This window comes from Corvus kubaryi, unplaced genomic scaffold (genome assembly GCF_017639235.1).
Source record: "Corvus kubaryi isolate FWS band 111438036 unplaced genomic scaffold, C.kubaryi_AGA036_p1.0 37382, whole genome shotgun sequence".
NCBI lineage: Eukaryota > Metazoa > Chordata > Aves > Passeriformes > Corvidae > Corvus > Corvus kubaryi.
Genome location: NW_024581124.1, coordinates 5,595,614 through 5,607,769, shown reverse-complemented (window position 1 = coordinate 5,607,769; position 12,156 = coordinate 5,595,614). Strand labels below are relative to the sequence as shown.

The following is a 12,156-nucleotide window of genomic DNA, read 5'->3' as shown; positions in this document are numbered from 1 at the left end:
GCCAGCCATGCCAGGTTCACTGCAAGTGGCACCTCAGGGAGCAGGAGGCACAGAAATACTTTAGTCCTCCTCCACACTTAACACGTATCAGTTAAGATTTAGCTGGTGCTTGTGCTATTTTCAGCTATTCTGAGCTTAAAAGCAGAGGGAACATGGCCCACCACCTTGTTGCATGAAAAGGAGGAAAAAGGGGGCAGTTCAGCACAGCAGCAACAGGATTGTCACACATTGATGCAAAGCTCACACCAGTGCCAAGGTAATGCCTCAGGCACATTCATCTGTCCCTCCTCGGGTCCATTTTCAGCTCTTGTTGCAAAGGTTTATTTGACCTCCCTGCACCTGGGTTACAGATCATGGAGATTTGGGTAGGTGTTTTCTTGGGTTTGTTTTTCTGCAGAACTAGAACTCAGTCACCAGAGAATTACAGGAGAATTTATGGAAAAGAGAAGAGAAAGAAAGAAGGTTTAGTGACCGCAACATGTTCTGTAGAGGAGCTCCTCTACAAAAGGACTAAAGATCCAACCCACCAGAGCACATTTGCAATACACACATTCTGGCTACTGAGGTACTGTGCTGAACGTGGCAGTAAATCCTCAACTGTTTGGCAGCTCATCCCAACACTAACATTACTGAAACCAAGGAACAAACACATCCAAAAATTATTTTTCTGGGATCCACTTGCTACGGGAATGTTCAATAAATATAATTTGAAGTAGGTTGGTACTTCATGGAAATGCTTAAGAGTCAAAAATCTTCCCCACCCCAAAATAAAGAAACAGTTCATTAGAATTTCTCCAGTTCTCCAGTTCAATTTATAATCTGCTTTGCAGAAACCAAAGCAGCAGCTAGCCTGAGGTGCCAGCATCAGTTCTGAATCTGCACTCAAAGGATTCACTCACCAATTAACATTGATTCTTTCTGGTACTCTTTGCTGAGGTGGCAGCGCTGGGTCACACAGGACACGTATCTCTCCAGAACATACCAGCACATTTCATAGTAGAAAGGATACCGGAATTTGGCATGCACCTGAAAGCAAGATCAACACTGTCAGTCCATGGGGAAGGGAGAGAAGTTTGCAGCACAAGGGCCAGTCATCATTCCCATCGTGTTATCAAGAGCACAAACAGTGTGAGGAGGGGGAGGGGAGAGGGTGGGAGCAGGGAGCTGAATGCCTCCAGCATACGGAATGAGGAGCCAGCCTGCCTGCCACGACAGCATCATTTCTTGGTTCACTAATTTGTATCCTCTTGGGGTGGTGGGAGAGGAGAGGGTTTGTGTTCTTGTGAAATCATGAAACTGATGGATGGCCCCCACCGAATTATTTACCTGCTGTATAAACATAGGGTGGTCACATACAGATGTTAGTCACTAAAACTTAAAATAAAGGTGTGGGTTTTCATCTCCTAAACACTATCACTGGATTTTTATAAAAATGGCAACATTACCTAAAATGAGTCAAGCAGGAAATTCATCTTTTTAATTTGTGGTTGTCTCAACAATTTGATTAAACAAATGAACACCCAAATTCTTGATAACTGCACATTAAAGTAGAAATCCCTTATGTGGTTTACCTTTTGGTAGCAAGTTAGCTTTTGCCACAAACAGAGTAAGAATAGAAAAGCAGGATTTTGACAAAAGATCCTGTCAAACTGTGTACCTTTTCTTACATCTTAGACCTGTTGTTCTCACACAAAAAGCTGAATTCTCCAACACTAGTTATTTGTGAAAGTATTTCAGATTCAAAAGAAAACAAAGAGGGTTTCCTTCCTTTCCAACACAGTTTTCTATCTGTAGAAGGTCACTGTACCAAAGAATTCTAAAATGCAGGAAGATATGTGTATTTGTTGTGATTTATTAAAAATGGATGCCATGCATCTTGCATGCACTTGTACTTACACTGTACACCTCTTTCTCCTGGTGGCACAGAAATCTGCATTTTGCAGGCTCAGGTGCATGCACTGCACTGGGATTACAGGAGCTGCTTTAAAATATTCTCTGCATATTCACTGCTCCCTAAGCCCAGAGGTGGGCACCCACCTTTAGTGAAAAGCTGGACTGCACCAGAAAGGAGCATTATCTCAGAAAAAAAAACAAAACACCACCCACCTCAGATCAGCCAAAAGCCCAAAGTCTAAACAGAACCACTAACCCAGCACCTGCAAAACTCTGATTCAGCTCTGCAAAGCAGGCACTGTCCAAACACCTGCATGGTGATCAAAGCATCCACTTGAGCAGATCAGTGACTTACTGGAATGCCCATATTTGAAAACTGTCCCCAAGGTGGTCAGCCAAAGAACTTGCCCTTTTTCCCAGGGCACAGGAAATGCAAACACTCTTAGCAGTAAAACAAAATGTAACGAAGGGAAAATATTCTGTATTGTCACACTAGATGTACCACACTGTAGGATTAAAATACTCCATGGCAATTCCCAGAAGTTAAAATCTCTTAAATTCAACACAAATACAGCTGGCAAATCTGAACTGCTTGTTGCTACAGGTCATGCATCCAGCACTGCTGCACCTTTCCAAATGTTTCCCTGTGTGGTTTGTTACAAAGCACACATACCAAAAAAGAAGGGGAAAAAGAAAAGGAAAAAGAAACCAACCAAACAACCCCCTAAATGTGAGAACATTTAACCCCAGGGCCTTTTTGCATTGAAGAAAATTTTTCCTTTAGTTTAGTTATTTGTCACAGAGAAGAGATCAAGTCACTTATGACTATTAGGGAACACAGGGGAAATTATCCATGCTAAAATATATGCTAATAAAGGAACTCAAATTTTTCCAAGAGAGCACTGCAGGAAACAAAATTTGCAAAGAATTGACTTACAAACAGGAAGCCGCCTTCCACCCCTCAGCCTTCAAAAGGTTTTCAGCCACATGCCTGGGAATATTAAAGACATCATTGCTCAACATTTGTTGACAGATTCTGAGCTTCACCAAATTTAGTTGTTACCAATGTTAATTCAATGTGAAAGACAAGGCAGTAATGCATGCAGTGCTCCCATTATGTATATCAATCTTTAATATTCAATTTGAGTTCCTAATTGCCTCACTATCAATGTTCCAACCCACAGCAAATCCCTCCATGCCTCTGTAATCCACTGTTTGCCCAAGAAGGCTTTGCTTTTACAAACCTTCAGAAGGAAGAGCTCTCCCTACCATCTGTAGACAGAGATACTGTGCAGAGATCTGTAGGGCCTTCTGCCAGTAGAGAGACTCTAACAGTGCTTCAAAAACTTTCCAAGTTTGCTTTATGGAAAAGTATAGAGGAATATGCTCTTTATGATATCCCTGAACATTTATTAATGATAATGGACCTGAACTGCATTATGTGCATGTCCATACTCTTTCCATTGTACACTCATAGTCAAATGAACTCTTATGGGCAGGGGGGGAGGAATAAGAGAAAGAAGGAAAAAATTAAAAATGTTCTGTGATGAGTTTGAAGTGTAATATCTGATACAGACACTGCCAGAGGACTAAATTCCCCACCAGCAGGGAAATACACTGGATCATCTAATAGGCATTTCCAGCTCTAACTTCTGTGATTAATAATTTACAATCCACTGAAAAAAAAAATTAATTATTCCTGTATAGCAAGAAAAAAATCCTCTCTGGAATATGATCCATTTCTTCAGTTCAAAGTGAAATTATTTTAGAGATTTATACACCCCTCCAAAAACAAAACAAAACAAAACAAAACAAACCCCTAAGCAAGTAAGACACAGGTTTTCTGAAAAAAGTATTAATCTCTTCCACAATGCCCATTAAAATCATTACAAACTCCACTTGTGTTTAATCAGTCTAATCACAATATTGAAAAGCAATTTATGATTATTTACAAAATAATTAATCTAGCCACTTAAAATGTTATCTTACATTCAGAAAACCAAGTGAATAGCAAACACCATCATCTGTGAGTGACCACCTTACGTATATATTTGGAGTGCCCTTGTTCCCACCACATTCCAATATTTTAAGGCAGTTAAATTTAGATAAATTGGGAGTAAGTTTGACACATTCTTCCTCTTCAGTACTACAGAGCTGTATCACCCCTATGCCAAATGATGAATCCCTGCATGGCATCCTGCTCTGCAGTTCCTCAAGCTGGGCTTGCAGAGAGCTAAACAGCTTGGCCTGTTTGACTGGCTGTTAATTGGCCTCCAGGAAAGGCAGGCTGCAAAATGAGAGTCTCTACGAACTGTAAAGCTGGAGAATATTTGTTTACCTCAATTGCACATTAGGAGCTGTTTCCAACAATAGACATGTTTTTTATTACTCCTTAAAACTATTTTTAAATGGCTACAACCCTCTTAAAAAGTCTCCCAGGGGTATGAGGAATTAAGCTAGAATAAGCATGACAAGTATATAAACTAAGCAATTTTATCAGGCTGTAAATCAGCATTACCATTTCAACCCTGTATTTATTCTTGTCTGAGCTAAGACAATAACAACTACACCTAGCATAAAAATGACTTTGAGTATCAGCAATCAAAGATGATTAAACACTACATAGCAGGTTTAAACACAGTGAAACCTCCATAAAATTGCTCTGTGCAAAATGAAGAGGGGAAGCACACCTGTATTACACTTTGATTTGAGTGTGGCAAATTACTTTGTCAATCACATCATGTAATTTACTTCTGTGCCATACACAATGGAAAGATCAATACTGATGAGAAACTCATTTGCAGTATGCTCACACTGGCAAATTTGGGTGAACTGCATTGTACTGAGTCTGCCAGACCAGCCAGTGTATGAATGGAATTATTTCAACAAAGAAATGACAAAATTTGATTGACAAAGCAAATAATGTAGTACACACCAGAATCCTGTTTTGAAACCATTTCCCCTTCAAGATTCCTGCATGATATTTTTAGTTTGGGGGGGGGTGTTATTATTTCTAAATCACGGTATTGATTTTCCTGCCTTTTATCAAACTTCTGTATGCCTCAGCTGCACGGCTTCTGTTTTGTTTCTGTCCAGAAATTCTTGCTATTCTTCAACTGTTCACACAGTTCTGATTTTCTACATCTGCCCACGAACACAAGTTTGTGAGCACAGGTACAGATTGTGCGTAACACATTGCCAGCACACAGCAACATCCAAGCGATGAAATTGCTTCTGTGAAGTCGTGGATATTCTGGGCTGTTGGCTTTCATTGGTCTTTTTTAAAGCACTCCAGTATTTTTGAAAGGAAAATGATAAAGAACTACACAGACTTCAAAGAAAATTTAAACAAAAAATGACAAGAACAAAGGTCTGATTTGGGCTTTCCAAACGTTGCAGTGTCCCTTTCCCAATCAATGGTGACACGACATTTTTCAAGACGCAGATACCCAACTCCCAGAACCTCCTCACAGGATCAGGGTGCCAGTAAATTTGAAAAGGCATTTCAGTGTAACTGGCGGGTAAGTTCCTAGAAGTTACCAAAGTATTTGACTGTTACAAGGAGTTTTGCCTGCTGGCATAAAAAGCTTAGAAAATCAAAGCTGCACCCAGCTTCTGAAGGAGAAGGGCCTGACATGAAGCACAACTGAGCAGTTACAACCAAAGGTGTGTGATCTTGGGTTGCTCAAGTCCTGTGTGAACAGAACGTCAGTTTTTATTTAACTTAAGGAAAAAAGAGTGTTTCCTTCCCATCCTCCCCAAAGACTTCAATGGAAATAACTCATTTCTGGCACTGATCCTCCCTTCCAGTCTCCCCTTCTCCATTCTTCATGTGAGCTGCCTGTGCAAACATCCTTCCCAGCAACAACACACCCTCCCCTGCACACCTGCAGTGTACTCCCAGCATATATTGGTGGTTCTTATTCACAGTCACTCTGGAAACCTTCCTGTGCCCAGCACCTCTGCCAGGCCACAGTGAGCCCCTTCCTGCTTCTGTCACCGTAACTTTCCTGTCCCAGTCCTCCTGCACTTTCTCAAGACACTTGACACTCTCACCTGTTCCAAGCCAGGCTGAATCCACTCTGGTCTCGACCTCTACTTCTGCTCTCTGCCACATTCCCTCTGTTCTAATTCCCCCTAAATTTCAGCTTTTGTCATCTCTCTTCTGCTAAGAATTAATTTTTCTGCTTCTCTTCATTAAAGTCACTCCAGGAAACCAACTGCTCCCACCACTGCTCTGCAATGTGAAGATTACCAGGCCTTGGACCTGCTGGGAAGCCAGGGAGGCTGGGGGCAGGACACCCTTCCTCCCACTGAGTCAGAGATGTACTTCAAAAAAATTTGTATTTGCTTCAGGCCTATGCACTCTCGCTGCAAAGAAAGCAATTTGGCGTAAAATCCAACTTGGAGCAGGAACTGTGCTGCTTGTAGAGGTGAACAACAGTGAACTGCACTGATGTCCACAAGATATCATTTTAAGACTTCTTAGTGAAGAAGAATTGCAATTTCCTGCCATTTTGCCAGCCCAAATTTCCATTAACACCAGAGCTGGCACCTGTGTCAGTGGTTTGCCAGCACTGTCTCAGAGTGAGGCTTCCAAAATAGTCCCCATCTGGATTGCACATCCCTCTGGTCCATTTTTACGTCAAAATGCCACGATGGCCTTGCACAGCTTATTTAACAGCCTACTGAAACCGTGTCACTTCCTTCAGATCCTGCTGCTTTACGAAACTCAAAGGATATGGTGAGTAGGTGTCCTGTTTATTAACCAAGGATAAAACTGTCACTCCCAACAAAGAGGTGGCACAGTGACCTCCCCCAGCCTTGCCATCAGGCAGGTGCTACAGCCAGATGAACATCGCAACATTCAGAATAATGTCCCACCCCAGACTCTCCGTTCCAAGAAATTCTTGCATGGTATCAAGTCACTGTAGTGACTGCGAATTACAGAAGAAGTCATTTCATACACAACTTCTGCACAGCTTTGTCAATTCAGCTGTGGGCAGCAGAACTAGCCCAGTGCCATCAGTTCTCCAGGCTCAGGTATCCATCCCAGGTGTGCACGGAGAGGTGATAAGCAGAGGGTTACCAGAAATACTGGTACACAGGTCTGTAAAGTGCAAAATGTTTTTGTGCAAAAGGGAAGGTGTTTTATGAAAGTTTAACAGGCAGACAAAAGACACAGAAGGGACACATCTGTGGGAAGAAGATGAGTAAATCCCACTAAAAATAACCAACATTTGAAAGTCTCATTACTTCGTGTTTACCTCGTTTCAACGACTCTGACATGGAGATCCCGTCAGTTGTTGTTTGTCAGAAGGGAATACGAGGGAGAGACTATGACAGATCGTAGTCACAAAGAACTGCTCAGTTAAAAAGAGAATCAAGTATCCTTACCCTTGTTCTGTCCTCAATTTCATAGATGCGAAGCTGCATGGGAACATTAAAGCTATGCAGGATATTTCCACCAAATACCAGAGAATCTACTGGAGTATAAACCGCATGTATCCACCCTAGAGAGGGAAAGCAGAGAACTGAGAATGCCTCGTGCTATGTAGCATTACAGAGCAATTTATAATCAAATTTTAACAACCCCCTGAATCCCACTGTGCAGGGGATGAGAAGTTAAAGCAGTGAAAGGTTAAATGGGATGCTCACAGCCGCACTTCAGGACTAGTCATAGCAGAAGGGCACCTTGTGACGTGCTGTCTTGCAACCTTCTGTAAATCAGTTCTTCTATTTATTCACTGAACAGTTACAGTGTTTACTGAGCACACGCAAGTTTATGACTCAACCACGTCCATGACTAAGAAGTAAATTCAGTCTGTTCCATACACTTGGCTCTCAGACTGGCACCTCCAGCACGGCTGCAAACCATGTCAGCACTGGTGGTGGGCCAAGGGTTGTGGAACTGGACTGAGGCACACCAAACTTCCTTCACACCAGCACCAGAACACACACCTTCAGATGTAAAAGATTTCAAATTATTACCAGCCCTCCTTCAGAGGTGAAAGTTTCATCTCCTACGATCAACTTCCTGAAGTAACTGAGACACCATTTTCACTGCAAGCTTCAAGTTAAGGGATTTAACATTTCTAGTACTGGAGCTGATGAGACTGTTCTGACCCAATCCTGCAAGGGCCTGAATTCATTTCACAGGCTCCAAAGAATCTTCTATCACAACGAAAATCCAGGTACAGCGATTCAGGCAGCCACACACCACTCTTCTGCCTCTGCATTGTTTGCTTGGTCTGTCAGGAGCTGAAGCTCTGGCTATGCAAGACTGTAGCCTCTGATCTCTGCAGTGAAAAAGGAATTGATCCTGCTAATGATCTGGGACCCACAGAGACCTGACACTTTTTTCCCCCTTCTTTTTAAATGAAAAGCATTGCAATTTATAAACCAGCAGACAGCAAAGCAACATGGGGGGCAGTCAATTTTCTCCTGACTGTGCAGTACTTTCCATTAAAGCTGTGGCAGCTTTCCTTCACTTCCAGATCAGTGAGGGAGCAGGAAAATGCCATTCAGCCTAGAGGGTTTTCCAGCCAGCAGCCACAAAAGTGCTCCTCCACAACAATCTTTCAACCATAAAGGCCTGCAAAGCTCTATCTGGGAAGTCCTTGAGCCACAGCAAATGGCAGGACTGGGGCTTTCATTTAAGGGCATGTTGGTAGGAGAATGATACGAAGGAAAAGAAATCAGCACTAGATTTTTCTCCCTGGAAACACAAGCTCATCACTCTGGGTACATTTTTCTGAATTTCAGAATCACGGAATGGTAGAGGTTGGGAGGGACTTCTGGAGGTCCAAACTCCTGCTTAAGCAGGACTACCCAGAGCCAGCTGCACAGAACTGTGTCCAGATGGCTCTTCAGTATCTCCTGGGATGGAGACTCCACAGCCCCTCTGGGCAACCTGTTCCAGGTTTTAGTCAGTTTACAGGTCTGACTCCAAACACTAGATGTGATGCATATAAAACCAGCGGGTGGCTCATGGCTCTGGCAGCTCTCAAAATTACTCCCTCTTTCCTCTCTGGTCAGTATAATTTCAGTTACAGTGATCCAGCCTGTTTTATTACTTCCAAATCAAGAACAACCAACTAGAGAGGAATTTTTTTTCATGTAAGGGTAGGATGGCAACTACACACATCAACACTAAAAATACTCCACAGCTGAAGTAGTTCAGCACCTCACATGAAATCCATCAGTCTGTACTAGGAGCAAACTACTAGAAAAATAAATGGTCTTCATCCTAGTCTTTGGGAAGGAAAACAGATCCAAGGTCAAGGAAGTTGGGGCCACTGCTTCCACTGGGTAAACAAAGATTTCTGTGGTTGGGGGAAAGAATGGAAACCATGTGCTGAGGCAAATCTGGGTCCCCAAAGCCAACTTAATTGGCTGGGTGCTGAAACACAGGGCTGGTTTGCGTGACAATCCACCTTAATTGTCAGGTTTAGAGATGAACAAACTGAAACTTGAAAAAGTGAAATTACTTTAATGACCCCACAACTGAGTGGTGGCAGAAGACAACTCAGATCCAGGCAGTTACCAGCACAACACTGAGGAGTCCTCAGTATCACTTCCCACGGCAGTTCTCTGCAAAGGTGTCAATGTCCAACCTTACTGCAGCTGTTATTTTAGTGAAATGATCAACATAATTCAAAATACAATTTGTTATCAAATATTTACAACTTAATTAAAAGGAGTAACTGAGCTGATTCTTGTCCTATTTGAAAGGTTAAAAGGAGATATCCCTTCATTTAATAATCAATAAAATTAAATCCCATCAATGCAGTTGTTCTTTGAGTGGGTGCTTCCACTGAAACCACACAGTAGCCCTCTCCTACAAACTGTATTTCCTTAGTGAACATTTCACACTGGAGTACAGCTGGTTTCATTGTTTCCTGGTCTTCGGGTCTCTCATCACACCTTCCCTGACTTCTCAACTCTGTCCCCACGAGATGCCAAGGGTCTTTGTGTTAATAACTGCTAGACCTTCTTGGTAGTAGTCCAAATATTTTGGGGAGAAATGTGGAAGGATCTATCACTGGCTTAAGCCAGTGCTCCAACAAAGGGTGTCCCAGACATGACAAACCCTCAACAGAAAGAATAATGAACACAAATATAGTTTCAAACATCTATTCTTGCAGAGCTGGTACAGTGCAAACTGAAAGTCTTCTGTAAAGTATCTGAAACAACCTCTGGTTCTGTGGAGGTGGTCTTTAATTCCCTACTTGCATTTATAATCGAGGACTAAACATCTTACAAGCACTTAGCACCTTCAGCTCCCAGCTGCTGAATTAACTGAACACTAGGTCCTTCAAGATGCAAGTATTTCTAATAACAAGACTGAAAATACTGCTGTTAATGACACAGTTGTCAATAGCAAAGCCCTTTAATATCACAGTACTGAAATCCATTGGGGTTGGGTAAACAAAAATAAACGAGAGACCAAGCAACAAAGTCATCAACTATTAAGTCCTGGGAAGTCAAGTTCCTAGCCCTGCCAATGCAGGGATGATTGCCAGGCATAGCTCAGAGATAAGTATGGCTGTAGGTACCATCCCCTCAGTGCTGAAGTGCTGAGCTGGGCACACAGCTCAGTCCTGGGGAATCCCAGATCTCCTGCAGTTGATGTGCTCCCACAGGCAGCATCCAGCTCAGCCCCTCTGCAGGACACAGCCCTGCCAGGGGAGTTACCTGTGCATAAAATAGATTTTGGCCACTCAGCTGTGCAGCATTTCAGTCACACTGCATCCCAAAATAGCTTCCACTTGCCTGAGGAGTGTACATGCATAATTGAAACTGCAGAGACATGAGCACCAAGAGGGACACAGGACAGAACAGGCAAGGTTAGACAAAAAAGATGGGAGAACTGACAAGGTACAAAATCGCAGCACAACTGACACAGATGTGACAGAGGAAAAAACCCAACATAAAAATCTCTTGTTCTAATATTAACCAGGCTGTGTATGGAGAAAAACTGGAGGTCAGCACCAGACAAGTAGAAGTAGGAGGAAAGAGAGATGAGCAGAAAACAGGAAACAGTTTCCATCAGGGTAATGTATTGTGGAAATGAGCTCTGAGAACAGAGAAGCTTGGATGGCACATTCAATCCATTCCCACAGCTTAGCTACAGCACGACTCAGAAATAAACTGTGGAGGATGAATGTTCATTGTGACCATTTGCAAACAAAACCACCCATCTTCTCAGCTCCCCAATTACCACAGTTTTTAAAGGGGAAGACAAGCCTCCAGAACAGGAGCTGCTGCACATAGGGTTAACACAAAAGGACAGCCAAGGGATTTTCTTTAATATCATGCACCACACCCCTGCCTCACCTTCACCTGTGCCGTTACTTTTTGCTGGATGAATTGAAGGTCTGTTGACATTTTAGATCATGTCACCTGTGTTGAACAGCCTGTCACGTCTGTTCCTGTGTGCCTGACTCCCAGCTCTCACAGCACAGACTTGCCACACAGCCTCCAATACCAACACCTCTGGAGCGAGTTCATCAGTTCTCTCCTCAGTGCTGCTTACACAAACCCTGCTACTGCTGCATAACCCTTTGTGTTTCATGACTTCGTGCAAGACAGGAGATAACAACCCACCTCTTGGTAATTGTCTCAAAAACAGAGAAAAAAGCCACAAATTTAATTTTATCCTTAATGCTAAAAAAAGCACTGGTATAATATCAGAACAACTGGAATAAGTACTGAAAAAGTCAAAGGTCAGTGGAACAAGAAATTGCTAATTTCTGTCTGAAAGCCACAAACAAAAGCACCTGCTAAATATTACCTAAAGCTACAATCAAATCCTACAGATGAGAGGAGGACATTGACTGTGTGGCTTCGAGGACCAGTCATGAACTAGAAGATTCTTCCCCACGGGCGACCGCTTCTCAACCAGCCTGTGGCAACAGCAGTGACGCCGGAGTGGAGGTGGAACCAGCCCGGCCTCCCTGGGCAGCTGGAGCGGCTCCGGCACAGCCACTGCCCCAATCCTGCCCAGGACAGGCTCCACCACGTGGGATAAATGGATTTGGGAGTACAGACACTGCACAGTCACTGCTCACAGCCCTCATGTCAAGCCTCAACAAGAAGACCATCCACTTACGGTTTTTCTGAAGCTGATGGTTTTTATTTCAGTTCCTGGCCATCGATAAGTGCTTTTTCCTTCCCAAAACAATCCTAGTGTATGAAGCCAAGCCAACACTGAGCAGGAATTCTGTTCAGGAGACTCAGAAATGCTCTCAGCTGATTTAC

The 12,156-nt window shown here is 42.9% G+C and overlaps 1 protein-coding gene across 8 annotated transcripts in view; it reads right to left on the bottom strand.

Annotated features, from left to right (window-relative positions):
- Positions 1–12,156, bottom strand: part of KDM2B (lysine demethylase 2B) — a 108,326-nt gene that overhangs the window by 53,431 nt on the left and 42,739 nt on the right. For all 8 annotated transcript variants that reach the window (XM_042035116.1, XM_042035117.1, XM_042035119.1 and 5 more), the window contains 2 exons: positions 7,291–7,406; positions 900–1,026 (listed from right to left, as the gene is read on the bottom strand). In XM_042035116.1, coding sequence (XP_041891050.1) covers positions 900–1,026; positions 7,291–7,406 — 243 coding nt within the window. The remainder of the gene's footprint in view (positions 1–899; positions 1,027–7,290; positions 7,407–12,156) is intronic.